This window comes from Armigeres subalbatus, chromosome 1 (genome assembly GCF_024139115.2).
Source record: "Armigeres subalbatus isolate Guangzhou_Male chromosome 1, GZ_Asu_2, whole genome shotgun sequence".
NCBI classification, from domain to species: Eukaryota; Metazoa; Arthropoda; class Insecta; order Diptera; family Culicidae; genus Armigeres; species Armigeres subalbatus.
The window spans coordinates 28,931,984-28,959,453 of record NC_085139.1 but is presented as its reverse complement, the minus strand read 5'-3'; the positions used below and the strand labels follow the sequence as shown (position 1 = coordinate 28,959,453).

Genomic DNA, 27,470 nt, shown 5'->3' with positions numbered 1-27,470 from the left:
AAATTGGTTCTTAGGTTCTTAGGATTACCGTACTTTACTTGCCTTTCTATGTGACTACATGTCCAAGTTTCCACATGATTTCCGCTGTATAATTTTGACATCGTCGCTTTTTCAGTCGAGGTTTCTATCTATCCATATCTTCTCTGTATCGCACCGGAAGTTGACTCAGATACAGATACAGGACACCGGTTATCAATAAACGGAAACTAAACAAGATTGCTGATTTGCCACATGAAAATCACGGATGAAAATTGAATCAATCGAGCACAAATGAACAACAAAAAGACAGTTGGGTTTGAAGGAAGAAAATGAACTCGACAAAAATACTAATTAGTTTCATAAGGACTTTTATGTTTTCACACAATATTCACCAATGAATTTCATAAGGCACATTATGAAATATATACTTAAACATATCGATTTCGTAAGAAACTTATGGATCCTATTTCTAATGAACTCATGTGGTTTCATAAGGCAAGAATTATGAAAATCCTTATTTTATTTCCAGCAGTGTATATCAGCTATAAAAAATCGATACGGTCAAAAAAAGATATTTTAGTTACTACACGCCCGTTTGAAACCACTCAAAATTGAGTGGAAAACCACTCATTTTCAGTAAAAGTGGAACAAGTCAAAAATTGAGTATTGCTTTTTGCATTGAAACTTTTCGTTTCGTCACTGAAACCATTGACACTTGTCTTCAGCGACTGCTTCCGCGATAGAGCATTTGCACATTTTATTCACTCATACATCTATATTTCTGTCAAAATGTGCATTTGACAACTAAATTTTCAGCTAAAAGCTCTATTTTTTGACACCGGTACACTCACACAAACAATCGACATCAGTTGTCAAAAAATCAGGAGTACCAACTTGACCACTATCACCTTGTCGCCGAGTCTGGTGCTGAGTGCTCGGCGCGGAAACCCAAAGGTGGGAATAAAATTTTGGGGCTTATGCGCAATAAACAATGGTTTACTCATTTTTGAGTAAAGACCGGATGATGTCAAAAAATGACTACAATCTACTCAAATTCATCATCGAAGAAAAATGTAATATTGATTACTTTTCACTCAAATTTAGCTGAATATATTTTTTTAATTTTTGCAATTTCACCTGATTCAATAATATTCAAACCAAACTGTAGGAAAAGAGTAATCTTTGTCATTTATTGAAACAAAAATATTACAAAACGTCTCCATCTATGGGATTGCATCAAAAACATATTTAATTTTATACTTGGTGTATTTGTCCGTTCTATATCCATTCTTTGTCCTGTCCTCCAGCATGAAGACCTGAGAGCTCCTCTTAACGACACTGGTGGCACGCAAAAACTCTTCCCCGTTGTCGTACTGGTGGCTATATCTCTGCGATCAGTGGTGGTTCGCTAGTCTTCTGGAATTGTCACAATCGGTAATTGATTATGGGAGCAGTGCCATATTTATTGATTTTACTTACCTTCAGTAGAAAATGAACACACCAACTGGTCCTCCATAAAGCGGCTTCTATGCTCCTTTGGGCTGCAATATCAAGAGATTAAAACATGTTTTTGGCTTTATGGGGATACTTCTAGCTTATTCTTAATACAACTTACCTTTAATATCCACAACGATTTCCGGTTATTGCAGATTAATTCAAATTTTAGGAAGAATGATTTTCAAAGTCCTCTTTCTTTATGTCCTCACTTTGATGACAACTTAAAATTTTCACTCAATTTATCTTTTCTGCATTCATAAATAGTATGACTATTTACTACCCAATTCATAAAATAAATTTACTCATTTTTTGACATATGACGCGAATTTACTAAATTGAGTAAAAGTTAAACATGAATTGAGTGGAATCTAATGGGCGTGTAGATAAAGATTGTCGCTTCGGTTCCCTTTGTTCTGCTGTCCGGAACATGTTGGGTATCAAGCTGTCAAATCGTATGGATTTTCCTTCTTTGACATTTAGCTCCCCTATCCTCGCCAGCAAAAGATATTCCGGACAGCGACGACAGCGACAATCTTTATCTAGTAACTAAAATATCTTTCGGTCAAATATCGAACATAAAAAAATCGAAACAATATATCGATTAATCGGAGCGAAAATATCGATTCCCGATATATCGTATCGGTATCGCCTATTCCTAATTGAGTGCGACGTTCGCTTTTCTGTGGCTCAGGACTCAGCCAGACGGAAAAGAAAACATCAGAAAGTCAATCTGATTCGACACGGACGGTCGTAGTTGTATTTTTTTGTCATTGAAGTGCAAACAAGAGTTTAATATAAAGAATCGAGCTATTAAAGTCAATAAAAATCAATCGCCATCCAATTTGCTTGCCATCGACGAAAGTGTTCCTATCAAGGTCGCGATTATGTGGTTTCGGTGGTAATCGAATCAATAGAAACAAACTCGTCCCGTAGAAGGATCTCAACTAGCCTCGGGAATCTACAGCCAGTAGACAAAGAGACGGGGTGCGCTGAAGTTTGGGAAGTTCTGCTGACTGATTAGCAACTTGCAGCACCACCAGGTGAGTCACCTGATCGGGGTTCTGGCCCCGGTGGGGGGTTTCCTCAAACGCTGCGGGCAGCTTCATGATTTCATTTCCCGTAAAATTGTTTTTCAGCGTTTGGATAAACCCAATATGAACTATGACGTCCTGCTGAATCGGACGGGAATTGGCAGGCTGACGATTAGCCAACACATTCGCAGGTATCGTATGACGAATTGCGGAATATCATTTCGCGAAAAGCCATTTCAGTGGAACGGTTCTTTGGTCCGAACAATTAGCACAACGTTCTATTTTGAGCCTTCTTGCAGGGCTGGTAGCGAGTCACGAAGTTTGGGTTCACGTTTAGAAATCGAAATTGCCACTGCCACAATATTGGATGAATAATTTAAGGGATTTTAGTATATCAAACATTTTTTAATCTTAAACGCTTAAACCATATAAATTAAACTTATCGCAATAAGTTTGCAAATATTTCAAATCAATATATTTATTAATTTGTAATTTGATGGAAAACTTTTAGTAGGTACCAGGTAGATACATACTGAAATGACTCATAGGGTACATGAAAATCATACGAAGACTAGAAAAATAAGCAATATTGGAATATAAATATTAACCTTGTAAATAGACGCATATGTAAGGAGAGATCTCACCATGAAATTATAATTCATGTATTTAATAAATGACATCGCTGATTAAAGCAAACTAAATTGTCATATAATCAATTCACAGTATATCGGAGAGTGAAGGACAACAATCGTTCCGTCAGCAGCAGCAGCAGCACCAGCAACATAATGAAACACCAACGAGGAAGATATCATCCCCTGCGGCTCGAACGGACGCTGGGGCCAGCTTGGGATACATCCGTAGCGGCGGTGGCACTCCCGTTCGAACGGGATGTACTGGGGCGGGCAGTGGAGGAGATGAGCTCAAAGGCAAGGTTGAGTCCAAGCTGATGTCCATGTGGAACAATGTGAAGTTCGGTTGGAGTGGCAAGATGAAGACCAGCTTTTCAAAGGAACAGCCACTATGGTTGCTAGGGCGATGCTACCATCAAAAGCCGCTGCCGGGGTCGACGTCGATGGAGAATTCGATCGAGTTAGTCACTGCGGGTGCTGCCACAACGGTTGAGACGAATCAGATGGTGTTCGAAAGTGTTGAACGATCACCGTCGCAGATATTCGTGGAATCACCGCCGGAGGAGACGGGAACCGATGCAGCCGAGGAGAGCAGTCCCGAAGTAGAAATGGAGGATATTGAAGCGTTCAAGCGGGACTTCGTTACTCGACTTTGGATGACGTATAGGAAAGAGTTCCAGACTATGGACGATTCAAATTACACATCCGATTGCGGCTGGGGATGCATGATTCGTTCAGGACAAATGCTGCTGGCGCAGGGTTTGCTGGTCCATTTTCTTGGTCGGAACTGGCGCTGGGATGCTACTGCAGAAAATCTAAAAATGAATTACAATTCCCTCAACTACGATGATAACATCCACCGGAAGATAATTCGTTGGTTTGGGGATACTTCCTCAAGGACAAGCCCCTTCTCAATTCACACCTTGGTCGCCCTTGGTAAGGAGACCGGAAAGAAGCCTGGGGATTGGTACGGGCCTGGATCGGTTGCTCATCTACTAAGGCAGGCTGTAAAAATAGCGGCCCAGGAGATATCTGACCTCGATGAGATCAACGTCTACGTCGCTCAGGACTGTGCCGTTTACATTCAGGACATTATTGACGAATGTACAGTCCCCACTGGACCCACTGTAGCCCCCTGGCAGAAAAAATTAACCTCCGCTAACAATTCGCCATCCTCCTCATCGTACACTGGTCACAGCACCACAGTTCCTAATACAGCCAGCAATAGCACGTCAACCGCCGAAACCGCATCGTCTGCTGAACACTGGAAATCTCTTATCCTCCTCGTACCGCTACGCCTCGGAGCGGAAAAGCTGAATCCCATCTACAACGATTGTTTGAAGGCAATGCTCAGCTTGGAAAATTGCATCGGAATTATCGGTGGCCGACCGAAGCATTCGCTGTATTTCGTCGGTTTCCAGGGTAAGCCCCACATTTAAATCAAACTTCCTGATTTTTAACCTCAATCTGTTTTCTTCGCATGCTGTTTTCAGAGGACAAACTAATCCACCTGGATCCGCACTACTGCCAGGACATGGTGGACGTGGTGAACCAGGAGAACTTTCCGGTTTCGTCGTTCCACTGCAAGTCGCCCCGCAAGATGAAGCTGACCAAGATGGACCCGAGTTGTTGCATCGGGTTCTACTGCGGTTCCAGGAAGGACTTCTTCAAGTTTGTCGATAGCGTGAAGCCGGTATGTATCAAAAATGCTTTCTCTTCACGGTCAAAGACCAGTGAGCCACGACTAACCAAAACAATTCCTCCCTACAGTTTCTTCAACCGGCGAAACCCCAGATGAGCAGCAGCTTCACCAGTTCGACCGGTCTGGCACAGTTTCCCGAGGTAACGTATCCGATGTTCGTGTTCTGTCGCGGCAAGAGCAGCGAACAGCAGATAGAACTGCCGTCGCGATCGTTCTACCGGACACCTCCTCCGGCACCGCCACCCCTTTCGGCTAAGGGTGGAATCTCTCAGTCGCTGCATCTGCCTCAACCGGACGACGATGACGATGACGACGACGAATCGATGGAATTTGTGATTTTGTAAAACGAGCGACGCGGTTCGCCTGCGGTTTCTTTTTTTTTGCGTCAGGTAAGGAGTGTCTTTTCATCCAAAACTTTTATGCAGCGCACATTCCGACACCCCTTCGCCATTCGAACGTCAGTGCAAAAAGGAGGCTTCCCTCCATCCCTGCAAGTGATTTGGTTCCCACTGCTTCCAAAAGAGATGGCTGCTAGCATAAGAATGAATCGATGGTTTCGGGTGGCTTTTTACTTCATTAAAGTTGACAGCATCGCACAACTGTGACATCGATGGCGCAGAAACCTTGCTGCCGCGAGATGAAATAAGAAAATCACCCGAAGCAGATGATTAACTAGAACATGTAATATTTAATAACGGTAGTTTGTACTTACAATAGCAAATTGAATATTGTGTTAAAGCGATTATGTATTACACACATATCTCATCAAATTGTTTGGCTAGCCTCATTGGTTGATGAATGTTTGTGCTCGAGATTAAAATATAACGAACCTTGGGCTATGGGAGTAGGACAGCTCCACTTTTTTTTTGTTTTAACAACATTCTTCATATGAACAAAGCTTTATTTTACCCGCATACGAATATTTATTTTTTTATATTTATGTCGAAATTAATTGTTACGTACTTTTGCTCTAATGATGCAATGCAGGTAGGAAACTTCATCATGTCAAAAAAAAGCTAATGTAGTATATAACAAGAAAGGTACATTCACGCAATAGTTTGGACGTTTACAAACCTGGAAAATCGCTGCTTCTGACTGAGCTAAATGTCAAATGTGTTTGCGTGGCATGTACTGATACAATAGGGATAAAGTAGACATACTGAATAACCACAATAGCTACTCTTGTGCACCGGTGAAATATCTCATGAAAATGCTGTAAATTGTGACTGCAACAATATTCATTAAATTATCTACAATTTGAGCGAAGATTTTTATTGACGATTTGAGAAATCCAAAAAGGCTGAGCATGATGACCGTGCATTTCGTAGTTGCTACTCCGCGATTGGTAATTGCAAACAGAACCAATGGATGGAGCACGGGAGTTGCCTTCCAACCTCAATATGCACAATTCAAGATGGGGAGGATATGTTGATGCAATCATACGCCACCTGCAAGCTGAAAACACCTCAGTTGATGTGTTTTTTTTTTTGACGTAGGACTTACGTCTTTCTTTACTATACTGGTGTAATTTAAATTTTTGAAAATCGAGAGCGTTACGCTGGAAGGGAAGATTTCGAACGTTACTAGCGCCTTTATCTTTCGATGGATTTTTAAGATTTATTTATCAATCGACTCGAGGAGAAGAATGCAGCATGGGCGAGATTGCTGCAACACCGCACGAGGGCGAACGAGGCACGATACAAACGGGCGCGGAACAGACAAAACTCGATTTTCCGGAGGAAAAAGCGCCAGCAGGAAGATCGAGACCGTGAAGAGACGGAGGAATTGTACCGCGCTAATAACGCACGAAAGTTCTATGAGAAGTTGAACCGTTCACGTAAGGGCCACGTGCCACAGCCCGATATATGTAAGGACATAAACGGGAACCTTCTTACGAACGAGCGTGAGGTGATCCAAAGGTGGCGGCACCACTACGAAGAGCACCTGAATGGCGATATGGTAGACAACTGTGGCGGTATGGTAATGAACCTAGGAGCACGCGCGCAGGACATGCGACTTCCGGCTCCGAATCTCCAGGAAATCCATGAGGAGATCGGCCGGCTGAAAAACAACAAAGCCCCTGGAGTTGACCAACTACCAGGAGAGCTGTTTAAACACGGTGGTGAAGCACTGGCTAGAGCGCTGCACTGGGTGATTACCAAGGTTTGGGAGGATGAGGTTCTGCCGCAGGAGTGGATGGAAGGTGTCGTGTGTCCCATCTACAAAAAGGGCGATAAGCTGGATTGTAGCAACTACCGCTCAATCACATTGCTGAACGCCGCTTACAAGGTACTCTCCCAAATTTTATGCCGCCGACTAACACCAATTGCAAGAGAGTTCGTGAGGCAGTACCAGGCGGGATTTATGGGTGAACGCTCTACCACAGACCAGGTGTTCGCCATACGTCAGGTATTGCAGAAATGCCGCGAATACAACGTGCCCACACATCATCTATTTATCGACTTCAAAGCCGCATATGATACAATCGATCGGGACCAGCTATGGCAGCTAATGCACGAAAACGGATTTCCGGATAAACTGATACGTTTGATCAAGGCGACGATGGATCGGGTGATGTGCGTAGTTCGAGTTTCAGGGGCATTCTCGAGTCCCTTCGAAACGCATAGAGGGTTACGGCAAGGTAATGGTCTTTCGTGTCTGCTATTTAACATCGCTTTGGAAGGGGTAATACGAAGAGCAGGGATTGACACGAGTGGTACAATTTTCAATAAGTCCGTCCAGCTATTTGGCTTCGCCGACGACATACCTAGATATTATGGCACGTAACTTTGAGAAGATGGAGGAAGCCTACATCAGACTTGTAACTAAAGGGGCGATCCCTGCCCAGCACTAATGAGACCCCCCTTATTCAATAGCCTCAGGGTCGGCGTACGCGCTTGATTATCGCGGCCAAGAAAATACAGGAAACTTCCACTTGAACACCAAAACCGGATTCTTCAAATTACACACAGGTACCTTTATTACTCCTTCGTATTTCCACTTCCTTAATCTACCTCCTACCTCACTTCTCTTCGGTGGGGGCCCCTTTCACGTTCCGCTACTCCAAACGCTTCCTCTAACGTCGCTACCGGGTAGCTCCAATTATAGCCCGTATTGGACTGTCTCGGGGGGGACACTACCTCGAGGTTTCGATGCTGGCTTGTCTCCTCGAACCCAGTCACGGAATGCCTGCAGCGTTGGTGATATCCACAAAATGGCGGTGTCTGGACAGTTGTGCCACGGACGTGCTAGAATGGCAAATCTGGCCCAGATCGTGTAGGGTCGAGCTTCGGACGCTAGCGGTCCACCGCTGCTTGGTTAATGACTCCAAGAACACTCCACGGCCGAGTTCACGTAGACTGATGTGGGTGCACTAAGGTCTAGCCAAAAAAGGGGTCCTATTGGAGGGGGTGTTGGGGTTATTTGTGGCGGTTAGTGATGAGGGACGATCGATGGTCAGGTTTGAACCATACCTGGATATTTCCTCCTATGTCGCGCAATTAACTTTTTCACAGATCTTCGACTTCTTGGTTTTAATTTTCCGGATAGCTAATCGACTCACGTCTTTTTCTAGCAAAAGTTGCAAGCTAATTGCCATTTAGCGATGGTGGTCGTTCGCGCGAAAAGGCTTGGCATTGGGCTTGACCGTTACCTTTTTCCCTCATCACATTTTCGCCCTATCGCTGTCCCCATTACACCACCCACCATGGCCTCCCATGTCCTTGCGTACACCTGGTGTTGAGTAGCGGAACTATCCTATGCTGCTGATGTCGGCACAGTGGGTGTTGATTGGGTCAAGTTTCAATGGATCAATAACTTTCAAGGCATATACAACAAAAACCGAATACAAAAACCACGAAAATCTCAACAATCTTGGACAGATCAACACACCACTGGTTACACTCTCCCCCCGCTCGGGTAAAAAAATCGGTGAAGCCGTATTTTTTTTTTGTTTAATACACAGGAACAACAACTTTGTGACGCGTACCTCTGAACCAAAATTTTCACTAACAAAACAAAACTTACTAACACACTCTTTTTTTAACACAAATTGACTCCTGAAAATCTCAAATCTATTCAAAAATACCGAATCAAAGCTGCAATCTAGGGAAAGAGTAGCATTTTTAGTATCAGACGGATTATGGGTCGGGGTCATAAGTTTTCATCATTGGTATTCCAACTCCACTCTATTTCAAGGCTTGAACCTTCTACTTTGTCTGTGGTAGAAGCACAGACAAACAGACATAACACTCGTCAAATTTCCATCGTTCACTGATTTACTGGTCAATTCAAATAATCATTAGTTGGCCAATTGATCACTCGTGGCGCTCGCATCGGATTTGCTCTTGTTTGACGTTTGCTCACTACCGCCATCTGGTTCGTGATTTGCCCAACTAACTGAAATCAACAGATGTCGTTAGTGTTTGAACGACGATGAATTTGATGAGTGAATGTTCAATGTGCTATGTCTGTTTGTCTGTGCTTCTACTGACCATCAACATCTTACGATTCCGGTCTCCTGCGATCCTATTCGACTGTACAATAGAGGTAAAAAACTATAGAGGACGCTTGTCGCTGTCGTCACTGGCGAAACATCTTTTGCTGGCGAGGATAGGGCACTAAATGTCAACAAAGGCAAAATCAGAACGTTTTGACAGATAGGTACCCAACATGTTTGGGGACGATAACAAAGGGAACCGCAGCGACAATCGTCCTCTATAGTTTATTAACTCAATTGACTGTACACATATAATAAACCAACATTGAAGCAAAACTAAATAAAATATATACAAATTAAACTACATAAAACAAATTAAAAAAATTTAAAACATGCAAATCAACAATTTTACATGCAAAATAAAATAATCTACAAAAGTAACATATAAGAAAGAATTCCGGATTTATATTTACATTATGTACAAAGTTACTCTAGAGTACGGTATGATTTACACTGGATTTTGTTTTTACACGATTTACATTTTCTCAATTTTCCACTCATCCTAAATGTTTAACGTATATTAATAATCATGTGATTTTTCTTTGATTTATTCTGGATTTTATGAAACATGTTGCGAAGAGTTTGGTGGTAAATTGAAGTCACACGATCAAAAATACGAGCGAAAAAAAATCGTGTAAAAACAAAATCCTGTGTATTTCACTAAAGTTTTCGCTATGTCGGAGTATAGCCATTTCCAATCGTAATCAACTGTGGCTATGATAACGTTATCGGCTCTTATCAGTGTGCGCGTATAGATGACTGTGAATAACCAAACTGTTTAATGCCTATTATGTCTACATAAAGTGTTTAATGTGGTATGGCGTGGACTGTGAAACGATGAATTTGTGGCTGAAATCATGGAGAACAATCACAGTTTTTGAGGAATTTAATATCATTTTGACGACTAGTCGAAGTATTCTTTGGCCAATTGATCATTATGGTGTTATTTCTACTCTAAAATGTGTTGTCCTGATTTCACCTACAAGTTCATCATCGTCTGCATTGTATGATAACCATACAACGGTAAGTATAGGAATTAAGCTATTTGATAGTGATTAATTTTATTGTGTAGCGACAACTAACATCGAAGAATAGAATCCTATTGCGAATAGACCGTATTTATGAGATTTATTTTGAAGCATTAGTAGTACGGGTCATCATAAAGCTATAGCCATTCCTTCCTTGTCCACACACACTCACTTTGTACTCTATATACAGTCTTGTTAACTGCTGATGCTGCAGCCTCAAAAAACTTTTAACGAAGTTGCATGCAAGTCAGAAAACTGCATAATGTGCATAATGAAGCAGATAAGCTCGGCATAACAATGATTGAACATGCAGCGAAACAAATCATTTAATCAATTTAAAAATGATCACGAAACCATAAATACAAATTAAAACACACGATTGACTAGTTGAATGCATTCATTTATGGGGTACTAGTTGCATAAGCAACCTCCCGTTTAGCTGCAAGTGGTTCCATCCTCGATACGAGAATTACGCAATAGGATTCAGTAAACCTCTCCAAATAGGGTTTTAACGGATCAGTTTCTCTCCTCACTATTGGCCTTCCCTCACTCAAGAACCAAAGCATTTACTGGTACCACGGATTATAATAAATATTTTCCTTTTAGGCCTTCAAATCTGCTGCGGAAAATATTCCCAGCGACTTGCCGTTCATATCGGCTACTTCATTATGAGCTATTGCCCTTTCTCGCAACCACGACACACGGCTTATACTGCGGACCTAATTTGGCGTTGAAGTTTTTGCCGGCCTCCGACAGCGCGAAACTCCTCTTGAAAATTCGTTGTCCGACAGAGATACGGAATCAAAAGGTAAGTAATATGTTTATTTATTTGAAACGATGCAGAACCGGGGCCCAGTGTGTATTAATTAGTATCACGGAAAATCGGTACCCAAACCCAGCATTTCAATGGCGTGGATGGAGTTGGGAGCTGATTTAAATTTAGAATGAAGATCCTTATGCAACACTTGTTTTTTATTCCTCACAGATTCGGTCCGGCAGTTTTAACAGGAAGAAAAATTTGCACGTTCAAAAATGCATCTTCAGAAGTGGCTGGGGTCGATGGATTACTTTGAAGCCTCGTCGGTAGTTTTGGAAACTACTACAGCTGCTAGTCGGACTGAACGATGGATAACATGAGATTTCAAGGACACCTGTCACATGTGCGCTATTCAATCATCCCAGATTAATAAATATTAGATTTAAAATAAATTGAAAATGAAATTATAATAAAAAAAGATTCAATTAAGTTTCAAAAGAAAGCATAAATAGAGGAATGGGAAAACAAAATTTTGAGAAAGTAAAGCTTTCGTGTTAAATTGAAAATATAAAACTTTTTTTCCTACAGTGTGATAGCAGATTGCGACTATTCTCTTTTGACAGCTTCACAATGTTGTTTTGAAAGGTTTGTACTTTTATTTTTAGAGCCGTATGTCACTTTTGAAACATGGGTGTAACGAAAGTTTTCGTATTTTTTGACCCTTCCTTCGGAAGTGTCTATAATTTCGCTTTGTATGCGTTACGCAGGCGTGTTACGTATTAATCTATCAATAAATCTCTTGAATTATGAAATAAAATCTATGGTATTTGGAACAAATTCACTTTAATATTGAAAATATAATTATAACAAACGATATAATATGGAAATATGCTTATTTTTCTGATTTGTTTCAAAGAAACAATTGATTTTAATTGAGGAACATATAGAAGCATGTACCAAACAATAAAAGCAAAAACGTAAAAATTTAAAGGGATTTCAAAAATTTCTTCAGTGGATGATAGATAGCACATGTGAGCATGTTTTGAGACACTAATAGATCACTTATATGCATGTATGTGTTCGTATGTGTGCAAATTCTGAAATTTACTAACATATAAATCTCACTCATTTTTAAGGTATTAAACAAGATTAGTATTACAAAATTAGGCATCCATAAGGCGAAATATATGTTATTATTGAACGCTATCGAGTTTCGTTCAGATCAATGGCTGATTTCGTTAGTTCTTGATTAATTAATATCGAGGTATCTGGAAATTTCAAGTATACGCATATGTTACCAGCGTTACGATATTTACTAATCATGTTACAATAGCTATTTATTCCGACGAGCGCCTGATACACAGAAAGAAAAATCATTATTAAAATTAAAAAAACCATTGGTAAAATTAAAAAGTTGCATTGGTTCTTTTTCGTAGAGAGTTCCATATGTTCAAAATAAAAGTACGCCAACTTTCGTCATAATCATGGTTCAAAAATTGCCAAGCGCTTTGAAATTAAAAGTTTGAACATTCAAAACTAAATTGTAGAACTGTCAAATGAAAATGTTCACACTGTGAAAAATAGAGCAAATTATTTTCATTCGGAATTGAAATTTTCAATTTTTTATTAAAGGAACCTCCCCTCTTCTCCCTTGTACCCTTCAATCATCTTTCAGTTTTAAATAAAATCAATCGAATCCCCATAATTGCTTTTACTTTTTATTTCATGATTTCAACATTTTTCCTAATTTGAACGCATGTATACACTGCTTGTAAGCTGGTTCACCATCCACAACACGGTGGCCACTTTTTTTCGACATAATAGTCCGGGATCCAGCCCCTGGCCAGAGTGAGGGTGCGCATCATTTGGGGTTATATGTGGGCATTGCGCCATAAATTACCTGTAGAAGAGAAATTTTACATAAATAACATTATGAGCTTGATGCCAACCAACTCCGATACTTCTTACGCTTTTGCTACACCGGAGCGGGCCCTGTTTTTGATGATTGTTGGCTTATGCTGTTAGCATAAGCATTTTATTTTTCAAAAATAAGACTTACCTTCGTATTCCGACATAAGTGCGTCGAATAAATTTCACGGATCTTTCACGATCACGATGTTCCTTTACTAAAGAAATTCTGGAGAACAGCAGCACAACAAAATCAATCACAACAATTCCGGCATCAAAAACAAAAACCGTACGCGCTGCAACGACTGCGACTGTTGTTATAATGTTGACCGTTGACCAAGGGCGAGGTGTTGGCAGCAACAGTGATAGATGCAAAAGTGCGCTAACAGTGAGATGCACTTTATAACAGGACAAAATTTAATTTCATTTTAATTTTTTTAAGTATAATTAGTATATTATCTAATTGTACTATACTATGTAAATTTTATTTTTTAATGTCGCACATGTATTCATCTTAATGTATATGACTTTGAAATTCATAAAGAACACAATTAATTTCATTTTTTACTTTTTTTCCACACGATGTACCATAGTGTTCTTTCGAAACCATCTTCTTCTTCTTCTCTGTTTTGTTCAAAGCTTTTTGTTGACAGATGAACAGTTTTTTGATAGTTTAAAGGTTCCCCCAAACACACGCGATGCGACAGTCGCGACGCGATTCTAGCGCTTGGCGACAGCGATTCTGTCGCCGTTGGTATGGAAGCCTAAATAGAGCATTGCCTGCAGCGACCTAACGATAGAATCGCGGCGACTAGTTGTCGCCGTCGCGGCGATGAAATCGCTTAGGTTTGGGGGAGCCTTAACAGTTTTTGAAATTGAAAAGATGAACTTTTAAAATTACAATCAGAAAAGATAAAAAACACTTTTGAATAAAATGCATAACTTTCTTTTAATGTTATTTCACTTTTATTTTTACGAAAATTTGCAACTTTTTCGATTGAAAGTGCACAATTTTTAAAGGTACAATTTTATTTTTTTCTGTGTAGATAGGCAGCATGACGTACAGTGCGTATTCATTCATTTTGTTGTTACTCCACACATGATATCCGCCTTTTGGTAGGCAATTAATTTGTCACTTTATACGTTCAATCGCCGTGGGATGATGAGTATTTTTATCTCGTTTTAAATATTGGAGTCTGACAATATTTCCTTACGACTAAGGAAGGGTCAAAATCTCACTGTAGGTGGATTAATCTGTTTTTTTTTTAAACATACGCAACTCTCTACGAAAAAGAACCAACGCAACTTTTTATTTTAACCAACGTTTTTTTTAGTTTGATAAATGATTTTTCTTTCTGTGTACGTACTTTGGACTCCGCAAGACGCTCCGATCGAATAGAGTTCGCCGCCGTACCAAACTGACAATCTACAAAACGCTCATTAGACCGGTAGTCCTCTACGGACACGAGACCTGGACGATGCTCGTGGAGGACCAACGCGCACTCGGAGTTTTCGAAAGGAAAGTGCTGCGTACCATCTATGGTGGGGTGCAGATGGCGGACGGTACGTGGAGGAGGCGAATGAACCACGAGTTGCATCAGCTGTTGGGAGAACCATCCATCGTTCACACCGCGAAAATCGGACGACTGCGGTGGGCCGGGCACGTAGCCAGAATGTCGGATAATAACCCGGTGAAAATGGTTCTCGACAAAGATCCGACGGGCACAAGAAGGCGAGGTGCGCAGCGGGCAAGGTGGATCGATCAGGTGGAAGATGACTTGCGGACCCTCCGCAGACTGCGTGGTTGGCGACGTGTAGCCATGAACCGAGCCGAATGGAGAAGACTCTTATATACCGCACAGGCCACTTCGGCCTTAGTCTGAATAAATAATAATAATAATTAAGCGAATACGAAAATTATGCCTTTGAAGGTCAAAGAAAACAACTGGAACTAGCTCACCGAATTCATGTGCTTGATTCGTCAATTTCGCATTCTTGATGGAGGTTCTTCTGCTCACTTCACATAAACTCCATTGGCACAAAGACAATCACTCCTGTTTACACTATTCTTTTTATTAAAAATCACTCTTATTAGTATGCCATCCGATCCATTTTTTTGGAAAAAAATCTTTTATTATTTCATTAAGAAAATCAAAAATATGACGGATGAAATGCAAAACACTTCCGTCCGTGCACAAGGCACTCTTTTTTTTTTCAAGGGAGAATGCATTTACACACTAACCCAGTACACGTGCATTGTAGTTGCCAAACTACCACACGGAAGTGTACTGGAGTGTCGGACTCGACCATACCGGTAATACCGACTAAACTCCCTTGGGCTCCACCATCGTTTCCGCCAGGAACTACCTCCCAGTACTACTTCTGGGGGATGGCAGTACTAAACGTACTCGCTCATTATCGCTTACACAGGCACCCGTCCCATGCGAGACTGACTTGGGTGCTCGTACCCCATTCACACCATTTGAGTCTTACTTGGATGCTCTCCCAGGCGCTCCGCTGCCATGCCTCGAGGTGTCAATAGCGGTAACTGCCTGGGCCTACAGATATTACGCTACGACACTCCTGCCTCAGCACGAGCAGATCAATCACACCACTGCCGAAGCAGACCACACGCTACCCTGCCGAAGCAGGGACACTGCACAACTGTAGGTGTGTGGGTACAACCCACTGCTACCCTGCCGCCGAAGCAGCTTCTCCAAAGACCATTCGCTCCATGTGACCCTTATTCGGGTGCTCACTCTAACACTCCACTGCCATGCCTCGAGGTGTCGATAGCTACCTCGACTCCTACCTCAGCATGTGCAGTCCATACTCAGACTTCTGCTGCGCTTCGAGGTGACAATAGCGGCGACACGCTATGACACTCCTGCCTCAGCACAAACAGATCACTCACTCCCTGCCGAAGCAGCTCACGCGCTACCCTACCGAAGTAGGGACATTCCCCATGCCAATTGGCACTCCCTGGGCTTGTGCTTTTGAAGCGGCACACAGTCGCTTTGATAGAGTCTGATTACGGGCACTTGTGGTTTTTTGGGAGGGATTTTAGCAGAGCCCACTGCTAAATCCCACCACGCCCTAGGCAGTTCTCCCTGACTCACAGACAGCTGGGGAGGGGTCGTCAAGCCCTTGGACATGGTCCATGCTGTCCCTGCTGTCCCTGCTGCCCCCAACAAGGCACTCTGCGATCTCCAATCAGTGGACTAGAAAGGGAGTGAGTGTGACCAACAGAGGACACACGCGCAGTGGAAATCACGTAGGGATTTGGGAAGAATCGAATTAAAACACGGACACTTTAACGATAGAGAAATTAGCTTATAATTCACGTCTACTTCGGTTGGTTAACAAGATAGGACAAAACAAATTTTCACTGCACACTTCTCTGCTTACGCGCGCTCCGCTCGGCGCGTCGGTGATCATTCGATGATGATGACAGCAAGGGGCACGACAGTGTACTTGGTAGCAAGGGGTAACACATTGCATATTCCTAATACTCCTCCTCAATTGTGGGCCTCTTGCTTCTCACCAAACAATCCCAATTTTTCTGTAAACTGGTAGTGCTTCACTAGCCCTAACGGTTTCGTCAGTATATCAGCATTCATCTCGTTCGTAGGACAATACTTCAATATAATTTCGCCCCGGTCACATAAATCTTTCACAAAATGATGTTTCGTCTCGATATGCTTCGAGCGTTTCGTTGATCTCTCAGACTTTGCGAAGCTAAGGCAACCTTGGTTATCTTCATTCACTTCGGTCGCTGTCTTTTGCTTCACTCCAAAATCCTCAAGCAAACGTAACGTCGTAGCCAAATTACTTACTACTTATTAGCTCGTTGTTACATACTCCTCCTAGTCGTAGTCTCCATCCTTTGGTGCCTTTCAAGTATCGCACTACTCGTTTGGCAGCTGTCCAATCGGCTTCTGTCGGTGAACTAAACTTTCTACCCAGAATAGCGGCACTCGTCATAATATCAGAGCGTGCACAAACAGCAATGTACATTAGTGCACCCACTACACTTCTGAACATCGTTCCATCCTCGAATGGTTTGCTTTCTGTCTCGTCTTTGAGGTAACCTTGATCCATCGGAGTTTTTGCCATCTTCGCGTCTTTATCTATTAGCTTGTCAATGTTGTTTTTCAGGCTCAGACTGTAAACTCCGTTCGTTTTTTCCACTTCCAACCCAAGAAAATACTTCACATCTCCTAGGCACACGATCTCAAAATGGTAACTTAACTCTTCATAAACACTATGTATCTCCTTCTCGTTGCGGCATCCCGTGAGAAAATCATCGACATACACGATCAAATAAACCTTCTCTACGTTTCTCGTCGCCACATACAGGCAAGGGTCAGCTGAACTTGACTTGAACCCCAAGCTGGGTAACACACTGCTTAGTTTCTGGTTCCAGCATCTAGAGGATTGTTTCAGGCCATAAATGCTTCTGCGGACCTTGCAGACAAACTCCTCCTTTCCTCGAACTTCATATCCAGGAGGTTGGCGCATGTAGATTTCCTCCTGGATATTTCCGTATAAGTATGCTGTTCGAACATCCAGATGCTTCAACACTAGCTTCTGTTGGCTAGCCAATGTCAGTAAGACTCGAAGGGTAGCGTGTTTCGTCACTGGAGAAAACACTTCGTCATAATCTATACCGTAGCGCTGGGAGAACCCTTGCGATACGATACGCGCCTTGAATCTCACGATCTCATCTGCTTCATTACGTTTTACCTTGAAGACCCACTTACTGCCTACGACTTTCTTGCCTTTAGGTAGTTTTGTCAGTTCCCATGTTCCGTTCTTCTGGTGTGACTGGATCTCACTGTCCATCGCGGCCTTCTACAGATTACGTTCTGAACTAGCCACTGCTTCAGCAAAAGTTGAAGGCTCCTCCACCGAATGTGTGGCTATTCCAACCACAAAATCGGACATTCTGTCAGGCAGCACTCCACGAGTACGGCGATCAGACCGCCTGACACCTTCAGGTTCCACGTTTAAAGCTCCATCAAGTTCTTTCACAAATAGGGGATCCTCTCCAAGTTCAACCTCACTCATATCGAAATAATTCTCATGTTCACTTTCTTCACTTTCTTCCTCCCTATTTTCTTCACTTAATTCACCAGGAAGTTCTTCTTCAGTTTGTTGCGCTCAGCTTCGGGACAAAGCACCACTCTTCGTCACTGTTCGCAGAATCTTCGCTCTTCTCTTCCTGGTTGGACCCATTATTCATCTCCAGGAATCTGGCATCGCGACTTATCGTTACTCTGTTGGTCTCGGTATCGACAAACCTATACCCTTTATGTTCATCCGCATATCCGATGAATCTCAATTTCAGTGCCTTCTTTTCAAATTTTCCTCGTTTCCAGTCCGGGATGTGAACGTACGCCGGACACCCGTACACCTTGAGATGTCCCAGCTCTGGTTTCCGACCACACCACTTTTGGTACGGAGTAGTATCAACAGATCGTGACGGTAACCTATTCTGTATGTATGCAGCGGTAAGTACTGCTTCGCCCCAATACCGTTTGGCGAGACCGGCGTCTAGTAGCATCGTTGTTGCTATCTCCTGCAAAGAACGATTCTTCCTCTCTGCTACGCCATTCTGTTGGGGGGTATATGGCATTGTATACTGCGCTTTGATTCCCTCCGCAGCAAAAAACGCTCGAAGCTCGTTATTTGCATATTCTCCCCCACCATCCGATCGAATCACTCTTGGCTTTCGATCAAAAAGATTTTCCACATAGCGAACATACTCCTTGATTCGCTGTACCGCATCTGATTTCTTTTCCAACAAATAAACGACTGTAAAGCGACTATAGTCGTCTATCATAGTCATTAGAAACCTTTTTCCACCAGGCGTTGACGTTCTCATTGGTCCGCACAGGTCAGTGTAGATCAGACCCAGAACCTTCGTGGACTTCTGCTCCGCTACGTTGGGGATTGGATTTCGGGATAATTTTCATTCTAGGTACGGTTTACATGTTTCACGAATCCCACAGTCACTTAAATTCATGCCCATACCCAGGTTTTCAATGCTGATTCTCGATATCACAGTGGGCCTCCGATGCCCAAAGCGTCGGTGCCACTGATGCTGACAATTTAGATGGTGTACCTTACCTTGAATTCGATTTGACGTCTCCGCTAACTTCAAACGATACAGGCAGCCGGACCGTTCTCCGACGACTACCACCTTACCAGCTGCGTTCTGGACAACAAATCCATCCACTCGAAAAACGACCGTAAATCCTTTGGAGGTTAACCGATCAACCGAGATTAAGCCACTCGTTAGTGGCGGAATATAGAGCACTTTCTCCAGCTACACATCAAATACATTATCTTCTCCGTCAACACTATGCACTGTTTCCTCCCCACATCCGGCCGTTCCAGTAACTTTTCCATCGGCCAGAATCACATTCGGACCAACCTTCATCGAGATTGTCGAGAAAAAATCTTTGTCATTTTTCATATGGCAGCTGGCACCACTGTCAATGTACCAAGCATCACTCTGTTCACCGCCAACCATGAAACACACATCACTATGTTCATTCTTCGCTTGCTTGGCATTTGGTTTCATCTCCTTCTTCTTATCTCCTTCACTCTGCTGCTTTGCAAGCAAGCGGCAATTTTGCTGAAAATGCCCTGGCTTCTTGCAATGGTAGCACACTTTTTCGAAATCTCGTTTAGAACCACTCGACTTAGACCACGGCTTTGTAGCACTTTTCATTGCCTTTGCACCATTTGAATCACCAGATCGCTCTTTTCTTCGCTCAGACTCATCGAGCAACTTGGATTTCACTAATTGCAAAGTGAGATCCGCATCAGGACGGCTTTCCAATGCCGTCACCAAACCACAAAAAGAATCCGGTAAACTGCGCAAAATCATCGCGACCTTCATTGAATCGTCCACCTGCTGACCAGCCAGTGTTAGCCTTTCAAATAATCCTTCAATTTCGACCAAATGGCTTTCCACATCACCATTCTCAGCTAGGTTCAGATTGCATATTTTTTTCAGCAAAGACACACGCGAGGTAACCGTCGTTTTTTCATGATAGTCACGCAAATTGTCCCAATACGATTTTGCCGAGGTTGCACTTTTTACGAAACTGTACTGATTTTCTTCAATACACAGCCCGATCGTGGCCCGGGCCTTTTGATCGTCATTCTTCCACGCTCCTGACGGTGTCTGTGGTTTCGGTTCCGAAATCACGTACCATAACTCTTCCCGCGTGAGCAACATCTCCATTCTAAATTTCCAACACTGCCAGTTGCTGTTGTTCAATTTCGCGAACGAAAACTTGCTCGCATCCGCCATCTTGCCGGCACGCAAAAAAAAACACGCCCGACGGAATAAAAAAAACGAACCGGAAAACCCGCACTTTTCAATAAATTCTCCTTCTTCCGTAGGGTAGATGTACCAGTTTTGGCCACCCTATGTATTCTACGAGTTTCATACGTCGTTTAAAGAAGTGAAACCTGGATTTATCGCATTCATCACTGACTATACATGAAGCAAAAAACTTTTTGTTCTGTTAAACTCATTAATTAAAATTGATAATAAATTATGACGATATTATTGATACATTTCCATATATAAAAACAGTACTTTTTAGTTTCCTGGTTTGGCCACCTGTTTTCCAGTTTTTCGCCACCCCCTGTTTCTCTTTTGGCCCATCATGTTGCTAGGAGCAACACTGACAAGAACTTTATTTAGCATGTTATTAGGAAACGTCCATAAGATTTACGTCACGCTTTAGGGTTGGGGGTTCCTGGGAAATGACTCACACAAAGACGTCCATACAAAAATGTCTGATTGAAGGGGGAAGGAGGAGGATTCCTCAATCTTTCTGACCATTTTCGGATAACAAATTGACTTTGGTGAATTCACCAGCTTTACTAACCATTAAAACCTGCTAAGCAGACCAACTCTTGAAAGAGTGACCAAAAATGCGTAATGTTATTTAGAGGTCCTATTTCGTAACTCAAGACGATTCCGCTCATAGTGACTTGAGTTGACCATTTGACAGTCACTGTCGAGTAGAACAAAACGCAGTCGACAAAGCTCTTTTTCACTCGACTCCCATATACATTGCAGACGAGTAAATCGATGGATAGGGCGTTATTATATTTGTTTTACATAATTGCGATTTTTTGCCCATTTTCGTTAATATTCTTTTCTTGAATGTAGATACGATTCTATTTCTACAGAAAAAATGGATTATTTTATTTAATGACTTCAACATTACATTTTGCTCTGTTTCATATTGAAAAATCATTGTATTACAATTCAATTCCATTACACTCGCAAACGCTTCAACGTTTTGTGTATCTTCTTTAACTTCCCTTTCTCTCTTCTAATTACGCATTTTATTTCTTCTTTCACTGATTCCTCATTCAACCTTTTTTGTGTTTTGTTTCTCAACCTGCTCTGACTTCTTCTATTCTTCCTCTCTAGCTTCACAGCTCTTCTGCTGCCTCTAATTTTCTTCACGAATTTTCGAACTCTCTTCGAATTACAATTTTCTTTTTCTTCTTTTTCATTGATTCCTTATTCAACTTTTTTTTGCTCGTTCTGCTCGGCCCGCTCCTTCTTGGCTTCTTCGGTTCTTCTTCTAGCTTCTGTTCGTTCTGCTGCTCTAATTTTCTTTCTTTTGAATTTCATTTCTTGTTTTTCTTGCTCTGCTTTTCTTATTTCCTCAATACGTTCTCCGGCCGTCAGAACGGGAAAGTATTTTTTGGTATAGCTTCGATGCTTCGCGCTTCGTCGTGGAATCTTAAGAAATTCGGAAATACTTTTCTTCCTTGTTTGCGATACAACGTTTGTTGTATCTCTGAGAATGTTGGAAACAGGGTGACCAGAAGTTGAGTCTAAAATATTGAAAACATTAATGAAAAACCCTGGCAATTATGTTTAAACAAATAACTTACCAACGCATATATTTTCAGTAGTGCCAAAGCTCATTGAAACGGAATTATTGAGTGCTTCGGTGTCTGTGTCTGTGGTTATGTCAAATACCGCTTGCCATCGATTCTTTCTCAAGGAACGAAATCCCCACATCCTTTTCCTCAAAATGTTGAGCCGCCGAGATGGTTAATTACGTTTCCGTCATTATCGATCAATAACTCTCCCATTATTGTGTCATCCTCCTCAATTTCAACCATTGCATTTGTTCAATGTGGTCGTCCTCAAATGAGTTATTTGCGAAGGTCGTAAAGGACGAATAAACTCTTTGTAGAAATATTGAAGAACCTGCTCCCTCATGAGACAACCAGCGTTTAGTCGTTGAATTCGAAAGCCGTAGATCTTCCCCTAATCAATTGCTTTTTTGATTTTGTCTTTGTGAATGGGCACATATAGAAGACACTGTGAATGGAAATATTCACATCAGATGTGGAGTGGGTCAGTGTTACTGGTGAACAGTTGGTGGGTTACTGTAGCTGAAGTATTTTCCGATTAATACCTCAACACTTTTTTGCATCGGACAGTACGGGGTTCATCCAGCTGTTTCTGTTTGTTACGAGTGTATCAATATTGGGTCAATGATCTGCTGACTGGGAACTGGGAGGAGACACAGTGTTATTCGACGTGATTTCGCTATACATTTAGTGTAATCAACGTTCTCAGCATCGAAAGGGAACAAACCGCACACACGAAAAACCGTTAATACACTGTCCTTTTAATTCCCATACCTGTTTCAGTACACCTCCAAAAAGTGACGCAATGAAGCCGATCTGGTTGCACTTCGAACATGCCAGTCATCTACTTCATTCTTCCACTGATCTTTTAATGGTTTGGTAAAATAGAGACGTCGGCTGGTTGCGTAATGCAGGTTGTGTTAGGATATAAAGCAATTAGAATGACTCCCAGCTGCTGACACAAATCTGCCACTTCTATTCCGATACGAGAGAAGAATGGCCGTCCACAAAACAATATTATAGGGAGCTTTGATTCCTTTTGACAGTAGAAAGGGTGGAAAACTTTCTTCATGTATTCACCGAAGTTGTGAGAAGTCATACACCCACGCTCCTCTGCCCAAGTCCCCCATTCTGAGGAAATCCTTGCGCTGATTTCCTTTTCTGGAATTCTCTGCCCTGGAAGAATGACCAGTGGATTTACCACCAGTCCGGATGCGCTGAACAGAAAACATCCACGGTAACGTTTTGCGAAGGCAGGCTTGTTCCACTTCGTAGACGTTTTGCTTCCTTCTCTGTGCAACTGACTTCTTTAGTTTTCGGATGAAGATAAAAGGAGGTTTCATCTCCGTTAAAACACACGAGATGTGAGTCAATTAGGATATCACTCATTCCATGGCGGTCCAGCCGCTACTGATAAACTTCTGTTAAACCAATTCCTTAGTCATCATTTTTCGCTTACACGAGCACTAGTAGATGTTACTTCCTCTGGTGTTCGGGAGGGGACAAATGTAGGATGTCGTCCGCATAAAGGTGAGTTGAACCATTTCCGACACCAGAAACAGCATAATAGAATTGACAAACACAATAATAATATCACAGAATATTTACCAGGGCAATTGGGCCATTTTTTAAATGGAGTTTCCTGGGATTAGCAGACAAAAAACTCTTGGACTTTGAGGAGCAGAGAGAACGGCGCTGTACGGGGAAACCGCTGTTGCATCAGCAATCAATATGAAACTGGCGATTTTTTCATGGTTCTGCCTTTCGTATGCTACTGAACGGTTCGGTACTCAGTCATGAAAGCGTTGCTTCAGTACGTAATATATTGATGCCTCTTTAGAACAAATTTTAGCACTGCAAACCATATAGCAACATTTTTCGCAGGCTGTTTTTTTCTTCAAAACAAAACAACTACTACAAAATGTAAGCTTGATGGAGAGCAATGACCATCCCAGTATAATTTAAAAAACAGTTCGATATGATGTCCCATAACCATAATATTAGCTTAAGAAATTCAACTTCAAACTGTGAGTTACTTCAGTACTTCAAACTGTAAGTTATGATCAACTTTTCCAATCGATTAACGGCCATACTTGTGCTGGTTAGTCCCCTCCTGACAGTAGACAGCAAAAAATTCCGGTGGTGTTGTTAATTATTCAATATTAATTTTGTTTCCTACACTAAAATTTATAATTCAAGAAAATATTCAATCAATCTGTTTGTTATAAAGCTGTGATGTGCACCATGTGACTGTCGGAACTCGTGCGGAATTACCTTGTTGAAAGAACCATGATACCAACACAGCGCTCCAAGGAAGTGCTTCAAGTAGTCCTTGATTGCCGATGGACGCATGGTATCATGGGTTCAAGCGGGAATCACGGCTCAATGCAACAGGGTGGCAGAAAAACACTAATTCCGCGACATTGATTCAACAAGAAGCTGGATAAACGGTCTTGCCTGTGCAAGATCGACTAAAGATACAACCCCAAAAGATAGCGAAATTTCTTGAGTCAGAGTTAGAATATAACCTAAAAGTCTACCATCTTATTCCATCTACTAGAGAAACATGCTTGATCACAAACAGCTATTTATTAACCAACATTCTCAAGTGTTTTTCTGCATCTGAGCCGAAATTCGCCTCATTGGTACGCACCGTAGTGCGTTCCATTATCTCTTTTACTCGGCACTTGACTGCTGGTTCTATTTTGAGACATCTGATAGCCCAATTATTTCAGTTTGTGACAAATTCCTTCACAATGATCTCTATCTCAAAATCGGTACAAATATGTAAAAGACGGTGTTGATACGGTTCATGAAAGTTTCTGTGTTGTATACTCTATCCATCTTTGGTAAATCATTCTAAATTGATGGTGGAATAGTAATGTGCTTTCCAAATAGATATGACGGATTTACTAATCATATACCGGAAAAATTCATGCTCGAGATCCACGAAAAAAAATGGTTTTAGGTATGTTTCATGTCGCCATAATTTTTGTTCCCGTGGTTGTTCAAAATCCAGCTTAAGAAAGTAAATTCAAAGTCAAAATTCTTTTGAAAACTTTCGTAAAAATTCTTGTTGGAGAATTCCGAAAGAAATTTTCGTTGGAGTGTAGAAGAGATTTCTCTATGAAATCAGAGAAATTATCCGTTGTAATTTAAAGAATTTTCCACCGAAAATCCACAAGAATTTCCCGTGGAAACAAGAAAAGAATTTCAGTGAAAATTTTTCAGTGAAAAGTTTCCGGACAATTTGTCGTGGTAATTCCAATGTATTTAACAAATTTCTGGATAAGAAAAAACATTTTGTATTACCCCGACCATTCAGAATACTTTCACGTTGAAATTTAAAAGCAATTTTCGTTAACATATCTAAAAACAGACCATTTAAACTCAGAATAATTGCTAATTAAATAAAATTTACTTGGAAATTAAAAGGTAAATTTAAAAAAGTACATCTGGAAATTCAGGAAAAACGTGCCAGAATTGTTGAACATTTTTAGGGAAACTCTGAATATTTTTCCGAGGAAACTTTCCAGAAATTTGTCTCCAAAGATATTTCCTATATTCATTATGTTCGCAGAAAAAGAACGCCGACTCACACCATCGTCAAGCGAAATCACGAAACGCTGCCCCGCGTACCGCATAATTGTTTATTCGAAGGTGTTTGAAAAGAGCACGTTCCGATTTTTATAACCTGTTCTTGATATGAAACGACCTAAAAGAAAACAGAATTATTAAAATGCGAAGAAAATTATAAATTCTATCTCTCCAACATGTCTCCAAAATACTCAACCGGCATCGATCGGAAAATGATAAACAAAACAAATTTGGTTAAATCCATGACAACGGTTAAAAATTAGAACAAATTCAAATTCTAAGTTGAAGGATTGCTTAGTTTTACCAAATTTATTTTTGAAGCGTTGCTTCATTTCACTGGGTACCGAAACAGTACATGAAACCATAAAATGAGTACTAATTTGTTCTGACCCCAACATCTTGATAATTATATCTATGGTTGCATCCCAATGATCCAGACACAAATTTTATCTTCTTCTTCCTTAGAGAGAACACTGGGTGGTCCATGTTTGGTTGTTTTTTGCCATTTGCTGCTCAATCGGGAATCGAATAGTAGATCGAGAGATCTGTATTTATTACAGGTGGATTTTACAGAAAGAGTCTTCACGATTTCGTCGAGACACTTTCTGGATTGCTTCTTCACTGTGCGCATGCCGGGAGGGACTTCGTGACGACATTGTTTCCAGTATTGCTGGACTTTTTGCTAAGTGATAAAGAGACAATAAAACAAAAAACATACACAAAATATGATTAAAAGTATACGTACCTCGTTAACTTAAACCATTTTTACCTTCACAATTGAAATAATTTGAGAAAAACTGCTGTTAGTAAAATGCATCGATAGCGATGTCACTGCGGATGGCGAAAATTAGGAACTGTCAAAAGCAGAGCGCGTTCAGGGGTTAGCCAAAACAGGCGCATGCTGCGATATTTTACATATAATTTTTAAATGCGAAAAACAACAATTTGTGCTAATTAAAATTGGGATCAAATAAAGAGTGTTCAACTTAAAATTCGCTTTATTAAATTGCTGGTACACTGACCTTGGTGAAGTAGCATAAGTATGAAAAATATTATATCTATTATTCTAACAAAAATATGAATTCCTCAGTACAAAAAAGGTATATAGTAATGCCTCTGTAGCTGATACGTTTCGGCAAAAGAATCCTCTTCATTATTGAATAAAAATTTGCATTATTTTAATTAATTTTTTACCACCACTCAATGTAAAGATTTATGTTCATATTTTTACGGTTTTGCTTGAAAAGGTAAAAAATCGCCAATTTTACTTGTGATATAGGGTAGATGTATTATAAATCCGCCACTGTGTTATATTTCGCCACCCAGTGAAACATTCAGCATTTCTGAGCATATAAATTGGTTTTAGCTGGCTTAGACTATTGAATAATTCGATATATATTGAAGTTCGGCAAATCGTGTTTGCACTGGTTTTGAATAAAATTCGTTTGCTTTAATTGATAAATTATGTATCATCAAACGAGTTTCACTCTACCACTTAATTTTTCCAACTCATTGAAAACAAGTACATATGGATATTGTCGGAAAATCACTAAATCCAACGATTTGCATATTCAGACTATTCACCGCATCTCTAAGCCATAGTACACTCTTGATGATGATTCCAGCAATTATGTGTGGATAAATGACTTCCGCACTTTTGTATGATTTTTTTGACTAATTTAAAAAGGTATGGCGATATATAACACACCAAATAATAACGTTTTCAATTATCGCCAGTATGGCAAATCCTTGTGCGTTTTCAAATCTCAAAATGGTGTTAATCTTCGCCACCTAACCAAGCTGTCAAAATTTGTAAACAAGAAATTACTAGAAGTTGCGTTTTGTTGCGTTGCACCATATTACCACTGCTGAGAGAAAATGGTTAATACTTCTTGAAATTAATTATGAAACACTCG

At 41.0% G+C, this 27,470-nt stretch overlaps 2 protein-coding genes and 2 long non-coding RNA genes across 4 annotated transcripts; 2 read left to right on the top strand and 2 right to left on the bottom strand.

Annotated features, from left to right (window-relative positions):
• Positions 1 to 1,149: 1,149 nt before the first annotated feature.
• LOC134208212 (uncharacterized) lies at positions 1,150 to 1,660 on the bottom strand. The gene is made up of 3 exons (XR_009978549.1): positions 1,595 to 1,660; positions 1,459 to 1,520; positions 1,150 to 1,395 (listed from the first exon to the last, which is right to left on the bottom strand). It is a non-coding gene; the product is annotated as an uncharacterized LOC134208212 (long non-coding RNA).
• Positions 1,661 to 2,180: 520 nt separating this feature from the next.
• Positions 2,181 to 6,099, top strand: LOC134223263 (cysteine protease ATG4D). Its single transcript, XM_062702420.1, has 5 exons — positions 2,181 to 2,516; positions 2,613 to 2,698; positions 3,231 to 4,558; positions 4,630 to 4,829; positions 4,907 to 6,099. Exons 2-5 carry the CDS (start codon positions 2,631 to 2,633, stop codon positions 5,180 to 5,182), a joined length of 1,872 nt encoding a protein of 623 aa, XP_062558404.1. The 5' UTR covers positions 2,181 to 2,516; positions 2,613 to 2,630; the 3' UTR covers positions 5,183 to 6,099.
• Positions 6,100 to 10,103: 4,004 nt separating this feature from the next.
• On the top strand, positions 10,104 to 11,622 carry LOC134208211 (uncharacterized). The gene is made up of 3 exons (XR_009978548.1): positions 10,104 to 10,359; positions 10,971 to 11,172; positions 11,350 to 11,622. It is a non-coding gene; the product is annotated as an uncharacterized LOC134208211 (long non-coding RNA).
• Positions 11,623 to 21,589: 9,967 nt separating this feature from the next.
• LOC134206051 (uncharacterized) lies at positions 21,590 to 22,209 on the bottom strand (the record flags this gene model as incomplete). The annotated part of the gene is given in 2 exon segments (XM_062681731.1): positions 21,590 to 22,011; positions 22,137 to 22,209. Coding segments are annotated over 2 exon segments (495 nt in total), but the record flags the coding sequence as incomplete, so codon positions are not given.
• Positions 22,210 to 27,470: the final 5,261 nt, after the last annotated feature.